Source organism: Micromys minutus (genome assembly GCF_963924665.1).
Source record: "Micromys minutus genome assembly, chromosome: 19".
Lineage (NCBI taxonomy): Eukaryota > Metazoa > Chordata > Mammalia > Rodentia > Muridae > Micromys > Micromys minutus.
In genome coordinates, this window is record NC_137954.1 from 11,828,539 (window position 1) to 11,852,436 (window position 23,898).

At 41.6% G+C, this 23,898-nt stretch overlaps 1 protein-coding gene across 1 annotated transcript in view; it reads left to right on the top strand.

Moving 5' to 3' along the window:
* FAM117B (family with sequence similarity 117 member B) overlaps positions 1–21,400 on the top strand; it is a 64,227-nt gene extending 42,827 nt beyond the window's left edge. The window contains exons 5-8 of the mRNA XM_080932799.1: positions 4,760–4,903; positions 6,298–6,523; positions 11,304–11,424; positions 17,546–21,400. Coding sequence (XP_080788925.1) covers positions 4,760–4,903; positions 6,298–6,523; positions 11,304–11,424; positions 17,546–17,864 — 810 coding nt within the window. The 3' untranslated portion in view covers positions 17,865–21,400. The remainder of the gene's footprint in view (positions 1–4,759; positions 4,904–6,297; positions 6,524–11,303; positions 11,425–17,545) is intronic.
* The last annotated feature ends 2,498 nt before the right edge of the window (positions 21,401–23,898 follow it).

Consider the following 23,898-nt stretch of genomic DNA (forward strand, 5'->3'; position numbering starts at 1 on the left):
GCTGCTTACTAAGTGAAATAACAAGCATTCCCCTTAGGACATGTGTCATTATTGGCAATTAATTTTCATACTGTAATCTAATACTATTAACTCCCATTTAATAGGAATTTAAGACCTTCAGAGGTCAATTGCCTTTTTTTTTTTCTTTTTTTAAAGATTTATTTATTCATTTTATGTATGAGTACACTGTCACTGTCTTAAGACACACCAGGAGAGGACATTGGAACCCATTACAGATGGTCGTGAACCACCATGTGGTTGCTGGGAATTGAACTCAGAACCTCTGGAAGAGCAGTTTTCTTAACCGCTGAGCCATCTCTCCAGCCCGAGAGGTCAATTGTCTTAAAGGCTTGGGTTCTAACCTAGACATTCTGACTTGAGACTCTTGAGTTTTTACATTTTGCTAGCTGATGGCTGCCCAGATACAGTAATGATGGAGAGATAAATAAAGGCTGGGGCCATTTTAGCCTCTGAAATACAATTTTTAAAATGTATCTGTTTGAAAGTATGTACAGAAGTTAAGTGGAAACAGAGCCTAATATCAGGTCAACACTTTAGATTTGTGCTGTGCCTCTTCTTCATCAGAGAAGCCTCTGACTCAGTGTGCGGCAGCTAATGCAGACCAGAACGGCCAGTGCACCAAGAGTAACAGCACTTAGTCTTGAAGAAGATAGCTTTGAGCTTCTAAGCTCAAAGAACATTTTAGAAGAGGAGTTGGAGAGATTGTAAGAATGGGGTAATGTCTACTTGAAAGATAACCTCTGGATATGACATAGATTTTTTTTTCCCTTTCTGTATTTGATGCTTTGACATCCTAGATCCTTGCTGAGGATCCTGCCTCTTCCAAGATTAGCCAATTCTCCCAATCACATCAAGATGAACCAATCTAAAACACACACTTCAACCAGCTCTTCTTAAACATCTTCACACAATATGTTTTGGTCATATTCTTTCCCCTCCCCCAGCTTCTCCCAACCCATTCAATTTCATGTTCTTTTTCTCTTAAAAAAAAAAAAACAAACAAACAAACCTAAAAAACAGAAACAAATGACACACACACAAAATCTACATTAAAAATGCAGAGGCCTGTGTGTTGGGCAAGTACTCCTGAGCATGGGTTCTGTCCTAGATTATGTTTGAAATACCTAGTGTCACTCCATTCCAGTGGGTTTTTTTACCCATTAGAAATTTCACTCTTTCTTAGCTCTCCTCTTCTAACTTCTGGTAGACAGCCTCACTTACCATACTTCCAGACTCACATGTCTTATCCCGTTCTCATGCTATAAAGCACAAGTTTGTATTAGGTTGATGTAGATGTTGTAAAAGTAGCTTTTATTCTTCTATAATAATAGTCATCTTAGAGGCTTACTGCCTCAGTGTGCTAACCTAGGCCTAAGTTTCTGTACAATCTAATCTAGGCCTAGAATGTTTTCAGCCTCAGAGACTTCTGAATAAGCTCACCCCTTCCTGATTCTCTTCAAGCTCCGGCTGGCTGATTTAACTCAGCTGTTCTGACTCAAAACTCCCCGCCAAGCTGACTGATTCAGTCTCTTTTCTCTCAGTTTCTCCTGAATTGCTCTGCTTGACCTCAGATTCTGACAGTCTGTTCTAATCTTCTGATTCCTCATTCTCTGGCTCATTCTGCCTTCAACTGTCTAGCTTGTTCTCTCTGTACAATTTTTCTGGTAAAGCAGCCTTCTTTTCCCTCTCTGTGCGCTCTATTCTCTCTCTCAGCTCTAGTGTCCTATTCTCCATGACCTCTACTGTATCCCTCGACTGTTCTTTTTTCTGGATTGTCTATGTCTCCCTTTCTTTTCTCATGAGAGTTGGGCATATCCTATTCTGCCAAAGCTTTCTCTGATTCCTTATTTTTTCTACCACTCAGTTAATCATCACTTTCAAACATGGGTACTTCCTTCTACAAACTAACTTAACCCTCATTGTTGGGTTAAAAATGTGTACTAAGGGTGTATCCATATTCCAACTAGAAGGATGAAAGGTATGTGCTAAAGTCTGCTGCACCCTAACCAGAAACAGGTTCAAAGTTACTATTGGCCATGCTTTCTGATATTCTTCATTGGCTCATTCTTAAGTTTTTATACAGTGTTTCAGTTCTGTTCTGTTGCTGTGAAGAGACACCATGACCAAGGCAACTCTTGGGAAACATTTAACTGGGGCTTGCTTAAGAGTTAGTTGGTGAACATCATGCTGGGAAACAAACAGGAATGACACTGGAGCACTCACTGAGAGCTTTACATCCTGACCTACAGGTGGCAGACAGACGGACAGACAGACACTCAGTCTGAAATAGTAACCCTTCTTCCAACAAGGCCAAAACCTTCTAATTCTTCCCAAACATTTCTACCAGTGGAGAACCAAGCATTTAAACATATGTGCCTGAGAGGGTTTCATACGAACTACCACAGTGCAAATGTCATGTGGGTGTGTAGAGAATGACGTGCTGTGCTGCCTGAGGAGAAGCCTTAAGTGGGCCAGAATCTTCTCAAGTGTTTGCTTTGAGGAGAGAGATTGAGGAAACAGTGAACATTTATTTATTTATTTTTTCTAAAGTACAGATCTGATGAGAGAAAAATTTTAACCTTTCTTAGATGTCTGAAGAATTCTCAGCTGATCTGATAACCCACTTATATTTGTGTATACTGATTTATATTTAGAATTCATATTATTGTAGAAATCTCTTTTGGTCCAGGAAAACAAATTCTTATTTAATTCCCTAAAGGGGGTGGAATGGGAGTGGGTGCCAGAACCAAAAAAAGAAAAGAAAAATTCCTTAAAGTAAAAGGCCTTTGAAATAAAAGATTATTTTCATTCTCTTAAGATATTTTGTAGAATGTAATTTTATAAGGAGTGAATTAAAGGACTAATCTAGTGCCTCATGTTATCTTCAATAGTTCCGCTAGGTTTAACAAGCCCTTCCCGGGTAGCTGGGTGAGTTCATTTTTTCCTAAAATGTGGTGACAGCTAGTTAAGTTAAACTCCTGGTTAGAACCCCTTACTCAGAGGAGAGATGCACAGGTCTTACAGGAACGACTTGCTCTAGATCTCCTTTCTTCTTTCTTCTTTTCCTTTGTTTGAGACAGATTAAATTTTTGATAAATAGTTGCTGCTAAGGAGATATTAAGAAAATCCTTTTAACTTCTTTTCCTGCCTTGCTGGTAGGAAATCTCAGTAAAGCAGATGTGAGGAGTCGGCCACTCCACTGCCAGGGTCCTGTGTGTGCCTTTTTTAACCATGGCAGCTGGAAACTGAGACTTTAGGCTTTACCAAACAAGCTTACTTATCATGGGTCTTTATGTTTCTATAATCAAAGGTCAGCATTTTGCAAATACTGTGCATGTTACCTTCCCCTTACAGTCTCCTTTCCCTGTCTCTGTAATTTAGCAGTTGTAAAACAAACCCATACCTGAAAGACTGAAAACACAGCTTAAGGCCTTGCTTTTGTTGAGTGACAATTTGAAGGAATTAGCAGGAGGAGGACAGGAAGGCACAGTAGGTTTAGAAGTGTTGTTTGCAGTCTGAGTCCTGAGTGTTGAGATTGCTCTCAGCCTTCTCTGCTGCGGTGCTGTCACCTCATTACACATGAGATGACGTAGTCACAGGACAGCTGACTGCATCTCAGAATGCCTGTGCTTCACTGCAGGACAGGGAGCTGCTGGCTTCTTTTCTCTCTGTCATTTCAGTTGTTTCCTCTCCTGTCTGGTTTACAGTTAGAACATGTACCTTTGTTTTTCCCCTGCCTTGTTCCTGAAGCACCATAACTGAGAGCTCTGACTGGGGCTGGAGGGAGGCTCCAGTGGGTAAGCGTACCTGATGCCCTTCCAGAGAACCTGAGTTCACTTCCTTAACATCTGTGTCAGCCTGCTCATAACCACCTCTAACTCCAGCTCCAAAGGACAGAACACCCTCTCTGAACTCTGGGTGTCTGCACTCACGCGTGGACATACACAGATGAACCATACACATAAATTTTAAAATAAAACCTTTTTTAAACCAAACAACTTTTGCTTGGTGTTACTTTGGAATTTCACATCTGTTAGGACGGATAGGGTAATAAGGCACACCAAAAACTCTTGGGCTGGAGACACATGAGTTTTTGTCTCTGCCACCTCTCCCAGGGGAATGAGTCAGTCATAGGTCCCACACTGTTGCTATTAGCAGATGCCCTCATAAACCTTGTTTTTTATTTTATTTTGAGCATCCTGTTAGGAAGACAGTTCTATAATTATTTAATCTGTTAATTTTAAAAAGTAATGTAAAAAAAAAGGCAAAAAAAAAAGTAATGTTGTGACAGTGAAAACACTTTTGGTAAGAGGAAATCAGAGTTGGATTTGCAAAAAGAAAAACACATTTTATACTTTTATTTTGAGGTGAACATATATATATTGGTATACATACAGTGAATGCTACAGGAAAGTTATCTGCAGTTATCAGTGGGTTTTACCATGTGAATCTTGTCTGTTGAACTCCATTGTCGGGCTTGGTGACAGGCACCTTTGCACGCTCAGCCACCTCACTGGCCCTTCGAAAGCATACCTGAGGTTGATACTCTTAGTCTGTGACAATCGTCGGTACATTTCTGATTCAGTCTTGATTGTCTGGGCTTTGAATTTTAAATACATTTCATATAACCTAAGATGCAGATTCGGTTGCTCTCAAGCTGTTGAGCTCTATGCGTGTCGTTTGGACTTGGTTTTGAAATCTTGGAAACTTCTCTTCGCCCTCTTCACCTTCACTTAAGGCTCCTGCTCCAAAGAGCACGCTCATTCCTGCTGGCCCCATCACCAAGTCATCCGGTTCCCGGTTCCGGAACAGCGTGGAAGGGCTGAACCAGGAGATTGAGATCATAATTAAAGAGACCGGGGAGAAGGAAGAGCAGCTGATTGTAAGTAGCCTCCACCCTCAGCAGTCCTGCTATGAGCTCCAGAGTCTGAAAAGTCCACATTCTGTGGGCTGTATTTATGTTTCTTACTGAGAGAATGAAAAATTAGCTTTTATAAATATATAAAAAAGCTTTTGACCATGAAAGTGATTCAAGAATTTTAATTTCATTTCACAAAGTGAACCGCCTGACCTCAGTCCAGGTGCTCTAGCAGAGACTGGTTTTCTTCTGTAGCAAATATCAGGTGGGCATATATATCCTCTGTGTTTTGCTATAACTCCCTGTAACAAGTTGGAGTTCTGTGGAGGATAGAACAGTTAGAACAGCAAATTGTTTCTAAGGGGGAACCTGCCTGCTTCACGATTGTTGTGACTACTTGGTTTGAGTTGACGAACATCTTTGTGACAAGTGAGCTTTGTATCAGAGTACATTTATCTCAGCCTTTGCTCTCAAGTGATGAGGGAATTACTTTGGAGAAACCCTAGACAGGTGTGTGGAATTTTCTCCCTGGAGGTCAAAGCTGCTGGCTGTGGTGGCCGGCTTGTATCACGGTCACCTCAGGTTTCCAGTTTGAGGTTGTCTTATATAACTGAAATTCTTTTTCAGACAAAGACAAAACTTGGTTTAGCTCTGAAAATATACATCTCTCCCATCCCTGTCCTCTAGACTATAGAATGGAGTCTGCTTTCCCTAACTAATTAAAACCAAGTCAATCAAAGTTGTAGAGGGAGCTGACTGGTCTGCTATGTGAGCCACACAAGCTTTCACAGACAATCAAGTGTCTCCTTGATTTTGCCCTCTAATTAGATCTGTTGTATTTAATCTTTCACTCGAAAGAAGGGTTCTTAAAAAAAAAAAAACCATAAAACAGCTTAGAAGAGGAATGGGCAAGAAGGCACAGGAACCAAGGGCCACCTGGTATCACCAGTTAGCACCTTTATGGTTGCCTTTCCTGTGGACCTGTGACCCACGATAATCTTTTTATATTTTTAAAAATAATAGTACATGATATCATTCAATGCTGCACATTTATTCAGCAAACATTGACCTCTTTGCCATGCCATGAGAAGACAAATTCTCCCCAGAAGATGATGGTCACTGAGGCGTCAGGTTAGATATTTGTGTCACTAATGAGCAACTGGAAGGCCCAGCGACAGTAGAAGGGTAGATGCTTGTCTGTTTTTAAAATGGGGTTTTTGCTACGTAGCCCAGCTGCTCTAGAAGTCAGAATCCTGTTTGGGTCTCCAAAGTGCTAGGAGTACAGATCTGTGGCACCATGCCAAGCTTAAAATTTGATTTGTGAGTTTCTGGCCACAGAGGAATGTTGACATTGGATACATTGCTAGTAAATTTCAGAGTCCGTGATATAAACATTTATTTTTTAAACATTGTAACAGCCACAAGATATTCCAGATGGTCATCGTGCGCCTCCACCCCTCGCACAGAGAAGCAGCAGCACTCGCAGCATCGACACACAGACCCCTGGGGGTGCAGACAAGGGGAGCAGCAACAGCAGCCGCTCTCAGTCTGTGTCCCCGACATCCTTCCTCACCACCTCTAATGAAGGCAGTGAGGACAGTCCCTGTTCAGCTGATGACCTGCTTGCTGATCCCAGAGATAAAGGTACAGTAGGTTGGAGCTTCGTTTGGATGCTAATGGCATACCTCCTGCTTCATCTTTGGTTCTGTTTTTTCCTGTGGGATCACACATGCTGGACGAATGGGGGAGAGCACCAGGTCAGAACAACCGGAGCACAGTGCAGCTTTGCGGAGGGTTCTGATGGTGCTTTAGTTAAGTGTATAAGCTTTTGTTTGTATCTTTATTTTCCAGCATCCTTGGCGAGTACAGCTTCCTTATTATCGAATAGCACAGTGGTTCTCAACCTTCCTAATGCTGTAACCCTATAAAAACAGTTCTTCATCTTGTGGGGATGCCCAGCCATGAAGTTATTTTTATTGCTACTTTATAACTAAGTGCTAATCATAATGTAAATATTTTTGAAGATACAGGTTTACCAAAAGGGTCTCTACCCACAGCTTGAGAAGCACTGGACTATTTTCCTAAAAAGCACTTTGTTCTTGATCATTTTTCCCAGTTGGGGTTTTATTACCTTAATAATTTTTAATTAAATGCGAAGCCTTCACCTTATGCTGTTTAGGATACTTCTAACAAATCTTTGTTAGATTTGCTTGATTTATCTAGAATCAAAATGAGTGTTCAAAGCAAAGTCATGATTGGGGGACTGAGACCGAAGATAGGCGGTTACGGGCACTTGTTAATCTTGCAGAGAACCTCAATCCAGTTCCTAGCACCAACCCTCATCAGGTGCTTCGTATCCATCTAAAATTCTAGTTTTAGGGACTCTTCTGGTTTCTACAGGTTCTGCATACATGTCAGTGCACATACAAACAAGTGGGCACATGCATACATGTAATAAAATTTTAAAAAGTTTTAATATTGGAGATACTTAGAATAAGAACTAGTCTAAAGTCAGTATTTCAGATATTATCAGATATTAAATACAAAGTCTTACCTTTGAAAAGAAATATGATTATTTTTATCAGCCTGTATCAAAGCAGTACATTCTGTTAGCCTAATCATAGTTTTTATATGTACTTGAAAACAATGATGTAACATCGTTTGTAAATTGTCCAACTCAGTTCAGTAGAAGTGTATTGAGAACCTCTTGAGTGTCATTCTGACTGGCTGCCTCCCCTAGTTACTTTAGCATTTAAATCTGGTAACAGCAGAACTTTGAACTAGGGCTTAGGACCCTTTCCTGAGACAGTTTTGAGATTCTGAGTACATAGGTTTATAAAAGATGTAGAAATCAATTATTAACTGACAGTAAATCACAAATTGCTGTGTTGTGTCCTCCAACTATGTAAAAGAGCAGGCATAATAGTCTCTATAGCCCCGGCACTGGAGGAACTAGCTGGCCTGCCAGTCAAGCCAACAGGGCGAGCTTCAGGTCCAGTGAAAGATCCTGTCTCAAATAAGGCAGGATAGTTGAGCAAGTAAAAACACTTGCCCCACAAGCCTGACAAATGAAATCCAGACTCTGAGTCACACTGAAGAGAACCACGTCCCTATAGTTGTTATCTGATTTCCACGTGCATGTTGTGGCACACGCACCTACACACTAATAGTAAAGTTATTTTAAAAGATGGTAGCACTGGCCTTTAATCCCAGCACTCGAGATGTGGGCTGGTCTGTGAATTCAAGGCCAGCCAGGGTTGCAGAGCTAGATCCTGTATCAAAACACTTGTAAAGTAAGGTGAAGCTCAGCAGTGGGAGAGCCTGACACCCTCTGGCCTCCGTCTGTATGTGTGCTCATGCATGAGCACATGCACCGCACACGCCCAGTTTAACATAATAAATCTTGGGGCCAAGAAGATGACTCAGTGGACAAAGCACCTAGTGTTCAAGCAGGAGGACTGAGTTTAGGTCCAAAGTACCCATGTAAAAGCCACACTTCTGTCAGTGTGTGCATACACACCCCACATATGTATTTAGGGATTTAGTCTTGCTCAGTTTTTTTCTATTAAGGGTCGTGTAGAACAGCTCCAGAGTTTGTGAATGGCATTCTCAGTGTATAGCTGTCAGTGCTGAGAATGCTGCTCTGCATAGCACATAATGCACAAGAGTGGAAGACAGTGGGCCATTTCAGACATCGCTGAGGTTCTGCCCTAATCTCAAACCAAAGGCTTGTATTTTTTATTGGATATTCTCTATTTACATTTCAAATGTTGTCCCCTTTCCTCCCACTCCCACTCCCCTCCCCCTCACCTTGCTTTCATGAAGGTGCTCCCTCTCAACCACCCTTTCTACCTCAGCGCCTTGGCATTCCCCTACTCAGAGCCTTCACTGGACCAAAGGCCTCTCCTCACATTGATGTCAGACAATGCTGTCCTCTGCTACACATGCAACTGGAGCCATGGGTCTCTCCATGTGTGCTCATCGGTTGGTGTCTTATTCCATGGGAACTCTGGAGGGTTTGGTTGGTTGATAATGTTGTTCTTCCCGTGGGGTTGCAAACCTTTTCAGCTCCTTCAGTCCTTTCTCTAGCTTCTTCATTGGGGTCCCCGTGTTTAGTCCAATGGTTAGCCGCAAGCATCTTTATCTGTATCAGTATGACTCTGACAGAGTCTCTGAGGAGGCATCCATATCAGCTCCTGCCAGTAAGCACTTTGTGGCATCAGCAATAGTATGTGGGTTTGGTGACTGCATATGGGATGGATCCCCAGGTGAAGCAGTCTCTGGATAATCTTTTCTTCAATCCCTGTTCTTCTATTTGTCCCTTTATTTCCTCCCATGAGTGTTTTGTTCTCCCTTCTGAGAAGGACTGAGGCATCCATCTTCTGGCCTTCCTTCTTTCTGTTTGAGCTTTATAAGGTCTGTGAGTTGTTTCTTGGGTGTTCACAGCTTTCTGGGCCAGTATCCGCTTATCAGTGAGTACATACCATGAGTGTTCTTTTGTGACTAGGTTACCTAACGCAAGATGATAGCTTCTAGTTCCATCCTTTTGCCTCGGAATCTCATGAAGTCACTGTTTTTAATAGCTGAGTAGTACTTTTTAAACTGAAACTTAATTAAAAAATACAGACATCAGTTTTAAAAAGTCAAACATTTAAATACCACACAAAGAATTGTAAGAAAATGCTTAAGGTATTTTTCTTTTTCACATTTAAGTCATGTTTTTTAAAAGAATATTATCTCATGTGCTTTGGTGTTTTAACTATAAGTATGTCTGTGTGAAGGTGTTCTATGCCATAAAACTGCAGTTACAGGGAGCTGGAGAGATGGCTCAGTGGTTAAGAGCACTAACTACTTACTCTTCCAGAGGTCCTGAGTTCAATTCCCAGCAACCACATGGTGGCTCACAACCATCTGTAAGGGGATCTGATGCCCTCTTCTGCTGTGACTGAGAATAACTACAGTTCATATAAAATAAGAAATAAATTAATTTTTAAAAAAACTGCAGTTGCAGATAGTTGTGAGCTGCTACGTGGGTGCTGGGACTTGAACCAAGATCCTTTAGAAGAGCAGTCAGTCTGTGAGTGCTCTTAACTGCTGAGCCATCTCCCTATCCCCATTATGTTCTTACAAGATTAGAAAGCTGTGTGCACAGTAAAAACACTGAAGTTCATAATTTACAGTCCTGAGTCCAAGCTTAATGATTTCAGGCAGCCTGTGTTCATGTGTGCTGATGTGGAGCAGAATATGTGTTGTGTGCCCAGGACACTGGGGCTTCCTTAGGTGTTTGATTTTATTCTCGCCAGATTTTTGTCACCCCACATTCAATTACAGGACACCGTGTGTCTGAAGAAGCTCAAGAGCTTTAAAGCAGGCTATGATGGAATACATCTCTAATCCTAGCTTTGGTGGAGAAGGGTCACTCAAGATCGTCTTTGGCCAGCCTGGGCTATATGAGGTCCTGTCTCAAGAAACAAAACAAAAAATAGATTGGGTTTTAAACTACATTTATAGACTGTTGGTAATTGGACTTTTTAAAAAATGGTTAGATTCTAGGTTGGATTGAAAAAACTGTCAAACATTGCTTCTTGGTTTCTCATCTCTTCAGGTCTACCTCTTTGTATGAATTCTGTAAGTTTGTTTCCTGGTACTTTTTAATTCTTAGAAAGGAATGGCTTCTGTGAGTTTCTTTTATTAAAACACAGAGTTATATATAGCACTACTTCCAGTAAGAAATTTCTAGTTTAGAGACAGATTGAAATTTTTAGCACAGTTACCTAACAGATAAAGAAATTTAAATGACTGTGGATGAACTGAGGACATCAACCCTGGACGTGACTGTCCGAGCAGTGACATGGTTTCTCTGACAAAGGGCATTTGGAACGATTTCAGAAATGTGTGAGGTGAGTCTTAGAAAAGTAGTAGAATTTATTTCTTGTTGGTCATGGAAGCTTGTGAGCAGAAGTGTTTGGTGTGTGTAGCAGCTTTAACCTAAAGCAGAGGCCAAGCAGAGAGACATCAAGATGACACTGGCAAAGTTGCAGGGCAGGCCAGGAGAGAATAGCAGGCAACCAGAGAAGCATTGTTTCAGATACGTGTGCTGGGGAAAATACACACTGAGTGTATGTGCAGAGTGCATAGATAGAAGGCGGCCAGATAGCTGTGTGTGCAGTCTGAGGACTAAGGGATATAGGCCTAAGTAGATTTTCTAAGTGAAAAAGAAACAAAATTTATATTTTATTTTCACATTTACATACATGTTTAATATCTTTTTAAGCCAGCAGTGTGGTAGCTGTTAGGGTTGTGTTAATGAAGAAAACACTCTGCCTGCCTTTGAGTACTTCCTCACAAAAGTTCAAGAATATTGATTATGGTGTTCTGGTGCATTTTATAGTACTTTTTAGTAATCCAATGTCATTTGTTACAGAGAATGGAAACAACTCTCCTTTGCCAAAATATGCAACCTCACCAAAACCTAACAACAGTTACATGTTCAAAAGGGAACCTCCAGAGGGCTGTGAAAGGGTCAAAGTCTTTGAGGAATGCTCGTAAGTACCCTACATAAAGGCACTTTAAGTTAGAATGTTCAAATAAGTTGAAAGAGCAGTGCAGGAATTACTATGTATCTCCCATTGGATTTCATAATTGTTAGTTTTTTCAATGTTTGCTGAATATATCCCTGGAATTCCAACAAACCATGTATTATTATCTTACCGCAGAGTGACACTTAATGTCCACTAACACCAGTTACTCTCATTTCTTCAGGTGTCCCAACAGCATCTTCCTTAAAAAGTGTGTGTGTGTGTGTGTGTGTGTGTGCATGCGTGCGTGCGTGCGTATGCGTGTGCACGTATTTGGGGAGATCAAAGGATAATTTGTAGGAGTGGGAGTGCTCTCTGACCGTGTGGGTCCTGAGGGTTGAGCTCAGGTTGCCTGGCTTGGCTGAGCCATCTGACTGGCCTCCCTAGAGCAGATTCTGTAACTGTTGTTGTATCTCTATTAAACCAGGTTCACATAGTAGGTGCAGCATCTGTTTACTTAAGATGAAGTGCAGATTTCACCCAGAGTGTTTTTTTTTTCAAATACCTAATAGACCTCGGATTTTGCGTTCTCTTTTTGGTTTCCAGTGATTTCATACTTCAAAATTTTCAGTACATTTCAGGCTCAACCAACTACTGTGAGAAGATAATTTAAGAATCGGCAGATTTTGTGTGTACGGTACCAAGGGAATTGACCCCAGGGCTTCCTTCACACGTGCTACATAGACAGTCTGCCCATGGGCTGTTCTCCGAATTCCTGGAAGCAGAATTTTACGTATTTTTTATTATTTTTCTTAATGTATGAGGGTGGTGTCTGCACCAGAAGGGAAAGTAGACCCTGTGGAGCTGGAGATACAGGACGTTGTGAGCCAACATGTGGGTGCTAGTAGGTGAGCCCGTGCCTTCTGTGATAACAGCCATTATTCTTAACGGCTTAGCCACCCAGCCCCCAAGAAGCAGAATTCTAAACTAGGAGCTCTTGTTATTTGACCCCTCATTTCCCGTTTCTAGTGTCTAATTTAAAGCTCAAACTTGCTTAGAAAGAATGTAGGGTTTTCATTAACAGTGTCTCCTTGTATTGTAAGTGATGGCTTCAGGATTATAAGTATATATGAGGGTGTGCAAAGCAGTGATGAACGTCAGAATATGATGATAGTATTTAGGCCTCAACCTTAGATAGCAAGTTTAAGAACCACCCTTCTCTCCCCCCCCCCCCCCCCCCGATGTATTCATTGCATTGGGGATCAAGCCCGGGCCTTGAGTATGTCTGGCAAGCCTTTTACCACTGAACTGTGCTCCTAGCTCCTCTTTGCTTTTCTCCCCCAAAATGTCAGAGCCCCCACTCCCAGTATCTGTTCCAACAGGGCACACCTCCTAACCCTTGTAATCCTGTCAGTTCCAGTCCCAGGTGACTACACATTCAAATCTGTGAGCCTGGAAGAGCCATTCTTACTCAGACCATCACAGAGCTGTTCTTTTAAAGTGGGGCTATTCTATTAAGTAAAAATCAATTGGGCTAAATGTGCCATCTTTGAGTTGACCCTTATTTATTGGCAATTACAATGTACTTAAGTGCATACAGATGGTCAGCATTGTTTTCTTGGGAATGAAGATTCTGACTAGATTCAAATAGAATCTCAGTGTAGCTTTGACTACCACTTCCATGATGGTTTTTATATTTCTGTCAATTTTAAATGTACACCGGCACTGCCCCTTCCAAGTTCCCCCACCTCCTTTTAGGACTTTTCGTATTTTGGAAAAATAAAAGCCTCATCCTCAGGAACCATATATCTTGAGCCATTTATTTCTTTTAAACTAGCACAAACATCCCTAGCCCTGTCAAATAATTTTAAATAAGGTGACATCAGGCAAATAAATTAATGACAAACCTAGTCCTTTGTGCTAGGGATATAGCTTAGTTAGTAGGATGCTTGCCAAGTGTGAGCAAAGCCCTGGGTATAAGTCTCAGCACCCTGCCAGACAGGCACAGTAGCCCACAGCGGTATGCCCGGCACTCAGAGTGGAAGCAGAAGGATCAGAAATTCGAGGTAAAAAAAGGAAAAAAAATCTTTAGATGGAGGCATAAAACTTTAACATCTCTTACTTGGTTTTACTGCTGTGAACAGACACCATTACCAAGGCAACTCTTAAAAGGACAAGTTTAATTAAGGCTGGTTTACAGGTTCAGAGGTTCAGCCCATTATCATCAAGGCAAAAATATGGCGGCATCCAGACAGGCATGGTGCAGGAGGAGCTGAGAGTTCTATGTCTTCATCTGAAGGCTGCTAGTGGAAGACTTATTTCAAGGCTAGGAGTAGGGTCTTAAAGTCCATGCCCACTGCGACATACCTACTCTAACAAAGCCATACCTCCAAATAGTGCCTCACCCTGGGCCAAGCATATTCAAACTATCACAATCTCTAGTTTAAATTTAAACTTTATTTTATTATAGAAAGGTAACATTGACTTTATTACAAGTAATAGTCTACATAAAAATTGAGTATGGCTCTCTTCATAAAACACCCAGAGACATTTGTGAGAGATACTGCTAATACTTGACCCGTTGTTTACATTGATTTAAATAAATACTGTGTTTTCTTCTCTTCTTTGCCTGTACTGCAGAGTGTCTTTGGAGGTGTTCAGTGTCAGTCGGTGGAGTCTGTGTGCCCAGGATGTTAGGAGCACACACATGGTTGGACCCCTGGCACCAAGTCTGTTACTTACTCCTTTTAGGCTGGCTCAGGTTTGAAGGAACCTTCCTTCTTTCAGACGTGGGGCCTCTAGCACAGGTTACCTCTCCCTCTTGTTGCCTATGCACCTTTACAGACTCCCTGCAGGTCACCTGTGCTAGGTAGTTTTTTAGTCAAGTAAAGATATGAATTCTCTTTAATCTAAGATTTTAAATCCATAAGTCATGTCAGATTACAAAGGAGACTAGTTATATTGAAATGGTTTTGTCTGTAGAGCCTCCTCCAAGTACTCTGTAGTCATGTCTGCAGGTAGAGAGTTTGAACTTTGTTCTTACAGTCTCCTGCAGCTTGGCACACTGATATCTTTTCTGAACTCAGTTGTCCCTGGGAGAGATGTGAATGGAACTTTAAAAACTAGTGACTGACTGGTGGACTCTGTACTCCGTGTGCACACGTGTGCAGGTGCGTGGGTGAGGATGTGCGTGTGGAAACCAGAGGACAGCTGCAGGGGTTGGCTCTCTGCTGTTGTTTGGATTCTAGGGGTTGAGCTCAACTCAGCAATTACCTATGTTGTAGTAAATATTAAAAAAGGAAAGGCTTGCCTCTTTATCGGCCCCTCAGTCTCTCTCCACAGGCGCTGCTTCTAGTACGGACTCTGTCGCTCAGTCCAAGCTGACCCCAAGGTCTCACTCCGTCCGCACGACTCCCTTCCCTGTCTGTTTACTCCGCCTGCCCTTCTGCCTCCTTCCTCGGGTGTTTCTTTACCCCAAATCCCAACACAAACACAAGGCTAAGGCCCAATAGCTTTTCATGCAGGTTTATATATCAAACTCTCAATCTATAAACCCTCTACAAAACAAGATTACATCACATGAACAAAGATACAAACTGCCCTTCTATATTGAGGTATTAGACATATAAAATCCTTAAATGTACATAACTACTTAATGCCAGTAAAGCCCACCTAGATCCAATTCACCCTTCTAGACCTCCATCTTGGAACTTCTCCCAGTCCTCCCATGTCCTCTGACCTCTCCCTCCACCTCTCTTACCCTGCCCAATCACCAGCTCTTGCCTTTATTTTACTAATTAAAATGGGAAGGTTCAGATTAAGTCACCTTCATGACTAGGCAGCCCTTCTTGGGGAAGTGGAATTAACATTAAAATATGTACAGCTTCAGGACTGTCTATATTTCCCCTTTTGTCCAGTTAGAAGGCTCTTTTCCCTCAACTGTAAAGTGAGCACAACTGTTACCATTCCACAACTTAGGGAGTGTGAGGCAGACAACACCCTGTCCGTCGATTCTGTCCATTACATAAAGCACTCTGTCATCTATCCTAAAAGACTGTAATCCTCCACTTGACTTATATCTTAGTTTTAGATTGTATCTCATCTAAAACTTTTTTAGATCTATATTAACTTTCTTAATGCCAAACAGCTGGTTTGGCTATGAGGCTACCAGTCTTCAACCACATCAGAAATCTTAGAATGACTGTTACCTGATAATGAGAAGCACAAAACACAGCTTCCAAAACTAGCCAATGTAGAGAGACCGCTGATCACTTGGACAGTCCCTCATCCCGCAAAACGTTGGAGCATCAGTCTTCAGCCTTCTGGCCCAAGATCAGACCTGACAGGCCTTCGTAATGCAGAAGTTTGAAGGACTGATAATTCTGGCTTGGCAAAGATAATCAGTCAACTATTCTGCAAAAGTGTCCCTTTCTGGACAGTATTGTCTGTGAGTGAATGTAGGCAGTTCTTGCCTAGTGGCTGTCTTGCCACAACTGGAGCAGCTCTACTGATGCTCAGTTTCTTTTTAGAATCTAAGAATGGGTGCTGTCAGGAGCAGACAGGTCTCTAGTCAAATGATCTTTAAATTTAAAAATTGCCTAAAAAATATGTCATATTCTCTGGACTTCTGACGATTTGCAATTTTAAAATTTTCATAGAATACCATTAAGAACAAAAAAAAAAAAAAAATTGGGGGGGGGAATAATTTTGGAAGGACTTGGCAACAGGGAAGAAGTTTGCTTCAGAAAAGCTTTGAAGACTAGGCTATAACTCAGTGGTAAAATTGCTGGGTGGGTTCTGAAATGAAAAGTATCAGGACCCCAAGACCAAGTTCTCAGCAATTTATTTGCCTCAGAAAGAACAGGACAGGGAGTAAGAGACAGAAGATAGAGGGTGAAGAAGGAAAGGGAAAGGAACAAGAGGGAGAAGGGGTGGTTGTCCTGGAGGAAAAGGACTGTCTCTGGATGGAAAGGAGATGGTGGTTTATGAAAGTACAAGGGGAAACCCCGTGTTAGAATGAGGTGTTTTATTTTAGTTAGGCATGTTAATTAGGTGAGCCAAAGGAGGTTTTTGATTGCTGCACCTTGGTTGTCAGCTTCAGACGGAAGAAGTGGCCAAATAAGGGAATAAACCTTAGTGGCTAGCTTTAAGAATGTAATCTTGGGCTGGAGAGATGGTTCACTGGCTAAGAGCACTGACTGCTCTTCCCGAGGTGCTGAGTATAAATCCCAGCAACCACATGGTGGCTCACAACCATCTCATGACAGCTACAGTGTACCTATATGTAATAAATAAATCTTTAAAAAGAATGTAATTTTAACAGTTCTTAGTGAGGCAGAGGGAAATGGGCTAGAAAGACAAGGCCTGCCTGACCCTGCTACATTGGAGTTGGCAAAAGTCCATTCAGGTTCCATCCTCATCATCACAAAAGACTAAATCAACCCTACAAGCTTTTCGTTATTTACCTACATTTTCCTCTGAAAATCGTTAAGATTGACGTAGAAAATTTTAATTATGCTTGAAAAAACTGGGTGTAGAAGTGCATGTTTTAATTGAAGCCCAACACTGTAGAGACAGATGAATCTCTGTGAGTTCAAAGTCAGCCTTGTCTACCTAACAAGTTCCAGGACAGCCAAGGCTGCATAGTAAGAACCTTTCTTGAACAGTACAAAACATAGCAAAAAAATAAAGAAAAAAGAAAAAGCAAAACAAACAAGCAAAGAACACATGAAAAGGAAACCTTTGCTTGTCAAGGTGTAGTCCTGTAGGGGTGGAATTTAGCAAAAACAAAACCAGATACTTCATATAGTTCATTGTTCATAATCTTGGAAAAATCATGTTGGAAACATATTTGTCGCTATGCATGTGGATTTTCTTTTCCTTTAGGAAGCCTATATTCCTATTGGCTATCTTAGATCCTATTAAATGCGTGATATCAGCCTGGTTCCTGCTTAGTAACAGGGCTCTTGAAGGGAGCCTAACGACTGAGTCAAATGTCTGATAGTATTCTGGTCCTTTGGGGTTAATATTTCTGACGTAGCTTAAGTTGTAGTCCTTATGTATATTTCATTAACCTTTTTTTTTTAATGATAAGTTTATTTCCAGTATTGAGTGTCTTACAGTAGTGGGTTGTCTGTTTTGTATGCAGGCCAAAACAACTTCATGAAATTCCAGCTTTTTACTGTCCTGACAAAAACAAGGTGAATTTCATTCCTAAAAGTGGCTCCGCTTTCTGTCTCGTGAGTATCCTCAAACCACTTCTCCCTACACCAGATCTTACCCTCAAGGGCTCTGGTCACAGCCTGACCGTCACCACTGGCATGACCACTACTTTGCTTCAGCCTATCTCTATGGCCTCCCTGTCTACAAACACGGAGCAAGACCGGGTATCTCGAGGAACCAGTACAGTCCTGCCGTCCGCCTCCCTCCATGCACCACCAGAACCCATTGAGGAAGCTGAAGGATAGGGCTCAGCTCGAGCTCTGGGTGCTGGGAATTAAGACCCAGCAGATGACGTGACTGTGGTGGTATAATACGTGTCCTCCCAGTTGGCTGTGAGTGCTTTGGCTCCTGAAGAACTCGTGGTCCCCTGAGTGCTCTGCCCTGCAAGAAGGCCACCAACAGACGTGCTTCACCTGCTTGGCCTTGAAGCACTAGCTCAAACCTGTAAGGTCTCGTCTTTACTTTTGGAGGAACATAATCACATTTTCTTTGTTTTCAAATTAGACTTGTTTAAAAACAAAACAAACCCACAAACCCGGATCCCTGCAAACATGATTTCTGAAGGGAGATGTGATTGTGCTGCGAGAAAATCATCTTTTATATGAAAGCGACTATTTTATAATACCGATGTCACATTTTCTGAAAGTAGCAAACAGGACGTTCCAGTGATCCTCTGGTGGCCTCTGTTTCTTGTTTCCTTTTTCTAATTCCTTTTCTCAGCTGTTTGCAGCTTTGGGACCAAAGGGATTGCTGATATTTCCCCAGCAATGTCAATCTCATGACTGTGTTCTTCTCCCAAGTAAGAATTGATAGGTAAATGCATTGAACCAAGTATATATAAAAAGATAAAAAGCAATATTCGTACATTATGTGGTTTATGTTTTTTATGTCAAAGTTTGTGATTTGAGTGAAGTATCTGTAACCTGCTGTTTTCTGCACTACCCTGTCCACACTTCACCATGTGGCCAGTCAGTCTGAAGACAGGTTGCTTTAACAGTCAGCGAGCCAGAAGAAACTCTGAAGTGTGGATTGTTAGCTAGGAGTATGGAGCTCTCTGGCCTTCTGTGAGCTGTGTGTCCCGTGGTTGCCCAGTCTGACTTTGATCATCACTGTATCATATGCCCCAAGAGACCCTGAAAAGGCTGTGCATGGATTCCCTCCTCTGCTGTGGTGGTGTTGTCTTGTGGATTTGGTCAGGGTTAGTAGTTTTGCCAGGAGTGTGATCCAGTGAGTAGCAATTGGGAGCCACAGAAGTCTTGAGGACTGACTTTTTCTTCATGTGTTGGTGCTGCAATTTGCTACTTACAGACTTTGCTAGTTTCTTCTCCAACATTCCATACACTGGGGGAAAGATAAGAGGTTTGAAGTTTAGACGACAGGAACCTTTGGAAAGTCTATACAGTTTGGATTTGGGCTCATCCGGTCACTGTTGCCAGGATCACATGACAGTATTTCATTTCTAGGTGTGTGATAATAAAATTAAGGAGCTGCTCTTTAGAAATGAATTCCATCAGTGTTGGTAAAGCATTGTTCTAATACATGCTAACTAATGCCGCTGCCCACAACAGGTGGATGCAAGCCCTGCATGAGAGGGACACAATTTTGAAGGCAAATTCCACCCACTGGTCCTGTCATTCCATCCAAAGAAACCAAGAGGTGGCAGCACATCTTCTTGGCAAGGTGTTTGTCACCTTAGAATGCCTAGGCAACTTAAAGTAGGCTCTGCTTAATTTTAAATAAGGATATTTAGGTTGACTGGATAAATTCAAACATCTGAGTAAATCCATCAGTTTTTGGTCGAAAGACTGAAACTTTTTGGTACTTTGTCACCCAAAGCATAACTTCCTAGGAACTAGTAAGTCATAGCTTCTTAGTAAAAGCCTCAGTTGTTCAGAGTGTAGGCTTTTTGTTTGGTGGTTGGATCTTGTTTTCTCAGTTTGGGTTTTTTTTTTTTTTTTTTTTTGTACCTTGAGTTTTCTCCTTGTCGGGCCTTTCAACTTTACCATTTTCCCAGGATCAGAAGGTACAGAAGAAAGGTGACAGAAGGGAGAAGGCGGCGTTTATGGCAAGGGTTCTTGCTTTGTTTTTAAATGGCTCTTATTATGTAGCCCTGGCTGGCCTGAAACGTGCTATGTAGACCAGGCTGGCCTGGCACTCAGATGCCCCTCCCAAGTGCTGGGATTAACGGTGTGTGCCACCACACCGTGCTTGTCTTCTTTTTAACCTGTGGGTTTCCCCACCTGAATGCTGTCGGATTGATGTTTTCTTTTATCTTACATCACCTCCTCTCTCCATTGTTTACTCTGTAATAGATTGTTTCCTTTTCTGTTGTACTTGTTTGGCAGGTTGCCATCTCTCTGCGTTCCAAACATCCTTGAAGTAACACAGAGGGGGACAGGTTTCAGGTCAGCATCTGCTCCTAGAAGTAGAACTTTAGTCTGAGGTTTGGCTGGAAGAAGATTGTGAATTTGCAGGTATATGAATTTATATAGTGACCAAACACTCCTTCAGATCTTATCTGAAGAAAAACAAAAAAAGGTCTATGTCCAAAAAAAAAAAAAAAAAAACACCCAACTCGTAACTGCCAGGGCCAAAGGGCTAATTTTTAAGCACATGAGCTTTATTGCAGTCTTAACATATATTAATCGTAGACCCACCTAGCTATTTTATTTAACTCTTAATTTCCAGGTGCTTGGTTTAAAAATGGGTCTACTCTTAGTAGAGTGGGCATGACTCCATGGTTAGGGTGTTCTGTAGAAAGTGTACAGAGGTAGAGTAGCTTCAGTGCAAATGCAGGTTTTCCCCAGCGCTGGGGACCCGACCCAGGGCCTCGTGCATGCTGAGCAAGTGCTCTGCTGGCTTACTTCCCCAGTTCCTAGTTTAAATCTCTTAATTAAAACAATTCTGTTCCATTGCAGTAAAAGTGGGTGGCATGCATTTTTTGGCTAAAGCGCTGTTCCCTGGTTCCTGGCCCAGCTTAGTTCTGCTTCACCCTCCAGCAGTTTCCTCCCTGCGGTGATAAACCTCGGGTTCATAGCTTCTGACACAGGAAGTCTGTTACTTATCACTGGTTTATGGGCAGTTGTGTTTAAAAACTGGTAGTTTTGCTTTCCTTGGTTAAATATGGTGTGAATGTCAATTTTTTTCTATATCAGATTCTTCATTTTTGTTTACAGTGTTTCTTAGACCTAGGACCATAACCAAATCTGCCTCTTTGTAGATGCTGTTGCTAACCGGGGCGTATCTGGCAACAGGGGAAGGCTGCTTTTTATTTTTGTTTTTTAATGTCTTGATTAAATAATCAGCTTTTCCTAGAAGGTCTAAAAAATGGCACAATGTAGAGCTTTCTCTGCTGGGATTTGAACTGAGATCTTAAGGTTTTCTTGCAAGGAAACTAAAGTAAAATTGTCATTACTAAATTTGTAAAGTTGAAATTCATTCCTTAATATTGGGTTTGGGGTGTGTCAAAACTGGACCAATGGAAGTGCTGAATTTGCAAAATAAAGCCAAGATACTCAACTCTGCACTTTAAGGTTTCTGGTTACTCTGCCTTCATTAGTGGCCCCCTGCAGAGTGGCTCTGCACAGTATTTTGTTTATACAGTCCTGTTGGAGATATATAATTTATGTTTTTTAAACTCTGCATCTTTGTCTCTGTTGATGTAAATCTTTTTTAATGCAATTTTTTAAAGTTATAACAAAATTCTTCCCCCCAAAACAGCATTTCCAGCGATGATAAGTGTTGTTGTGACTGTGTCCTTGCACCTGAGCACTTACTGCTTTGTCACAGGGAACAGAACTTCCTATGTTCAAATAAAGTCTGGTGTTCTTGAGTCTTTTTCTGTGTGTTCTTATTAATATTACCGCAAATACAAATTTCATTTATTTTTAGGTATTTCTAGCCCTGTCTAGCTTATATATAGTCTCTTCTCTTCCACAAGTGGGTAGACAAATTCCACAAGGCTGTTATTAGCCACTCCTGACTGCCTTAGAGCTGAGTGTTGCCTGTCCTTACAGGTACACAGCAGACATGGACACACAAATGTACACTGACAGGGATTCTTCACTCACATGCAGCTAGCTCATGAATTCCATGTTTGTCAGAGATTGTTTACTGGGGAAATGAGCACATAGAGAGGTGTTTTTTTTTTTTTTAACTTATTGCAAGACTGTTTGATCTCGGGTATGTGGAATGGAGCTGGCTATGTCAGATTGTCATGTGGCCATCCAGGAGGAATAGCTCAAGTAAGAGGAACTTGATGATCATATTTGTTAAGATTATTAAAGTCTATTTCTGACCCAAGCATGGGAGGCTCCACCGTATCCGAATGTGGAAGACTAAGAGGGTTACAGATTCAAGTTCAGCCTAGGCTATGCTGTAAGATGACAAGTAAGCTGGAGAGAGCTCAGCTTTTAAGATCAATGGACTCAGTTCCCAGCACCATGTGGTGTGGCTTCCATACTAAAACCTCATAAACCTATTACTGGCCTCTTACTAAAATGTCCCATTCTACCAGCCATATTAGGGCACAGGTTAGTCCCAGCACCATGGAGGCAGAGGCAGGAGGAAAATTAAGTACAAACGAACCCAGGACCATGCACGTACCACACACACTACCATTAACTGCAACACTTACCCAACACACCTGCTGCTTTTTTGAGATGGTCCTTTACTGAGTTGCCCAAGCTAGCTTCAAACTCATGATCCTCCTGCTTCAGCTTCTTGAGTATTTGAGATTACAAGTGTGTGCCATTACACCCAAGTTAAGATATCTTAAACTTCCTAATGCAACATGAATAGCCTTTATAACGCTTTGCTTCAGTGTTTTTAAAACATGGTCTAGTCTTGAATTAAAGAAGGCTACCTGGCAGGATGGAAAACAAGTTTTCACCTGAGGATACTATTTTTTTCTGGTTTTTGTTTCCTCCAGTGTGGATAATCAAGCTCGGGCTTTGTGCATGATACGGGAGCTGTCTACCACCTCAAAACTGTTAGAGATACACAGCATGGTAAATGTAAAATTCTTTCTCACTGAGGATTATGATAAAAATGAAGCAAGAACTACTGCATTACATACAATGTATGTGTATATTTGGGGGGTTGTCGATACTAAAAGCATTTAACTGGGGTTTAGTCCCTGATCATCACAACAGGAAGTAGGCAGGCATGGCACTGGAGCCGTAGCTGAGAGCTTTACATCCTGACCTGCAGGCAGCAGGCTGAGAAACACTGGACTTTGTGTGGCCTCTTGAACCTTAAGGCCCTCCCCCAGTGATACACCTCATCCTTCCCAAACAGTTCCACTCCATGGTGACTAAGCTTTTAAATACATGAGCCTGTGGGGACTGTTCTCATTCAGACCATTGTTGGTTTGAGTTAGTCCTTTTGAAATGTCTATTGTGAAAGATTTGTCATGATTGCTGTGACATTAAAAATTAGTGTTTGTCTCAGCCTGCTTGAAGTGGCCTTGCTGGAAAGGGTCTGGAGGGAACAATCCTGGGTTGGCACATTTTGTGTGGTAAGTTCTATCATTGCTGCTTAGTGGCCGTTGACTTGGAACCAAAAGTCACCTTTATAAACCTTGATTTTTACTTGTACAACTAAACTACAACTCCTGTCACCTAAGTGGGGTAACATCTTGCTTTGGTTTTTGTTTGCTTGTTTGTTTTTGTGAGATAAGTTATTTTAATAAGAAAGCCAAGCGGGAGGAATCAGTCTCAGAAATGGTCTGAAATTCATTTTGGCTTCTCAAGTATAATCTAGTCAAAGCTTGTAACTGAGAAAGTATTTACAAACTGCAGACCAGTTGCCAGGCAGAATTTGTAACATCACACTCTTTATGGTCTCCCAAGAAACTGTCTTAGAGATAACAAAATTGGAATAAGTAACCAACTCAAGTCATATCTGAGAAATATCAGTGTTTTTCTACTATGTCCCATCTCCAGAACAGATTCTGGACCATGCAGTTTTGCATTCCTGCCCTGCACCAACAGGGCTGATAAAATCATGTGTTTCTCCTCCTTGTGGATTTGGCTCCCTTACTGCCATTCCTGGTAGCCTAGTTCAGAGGCCAAAGAAAGGGCACCACGGTTCATGACCTAAGTAAGTTCACTACTTTTAATTTTGCTGTATCCACAGAAATGAGGAATATTGCCTCTTAGAGACTCTAAAATTCAATCACATTTTTTTTCCTTGTTGAGAGACTTACAGTGGTGCTTGTTAATGCCTTGGGCATGCTAGACCCTTGACAGGGAACTGCATCCCCAGCTCATGGTTAAA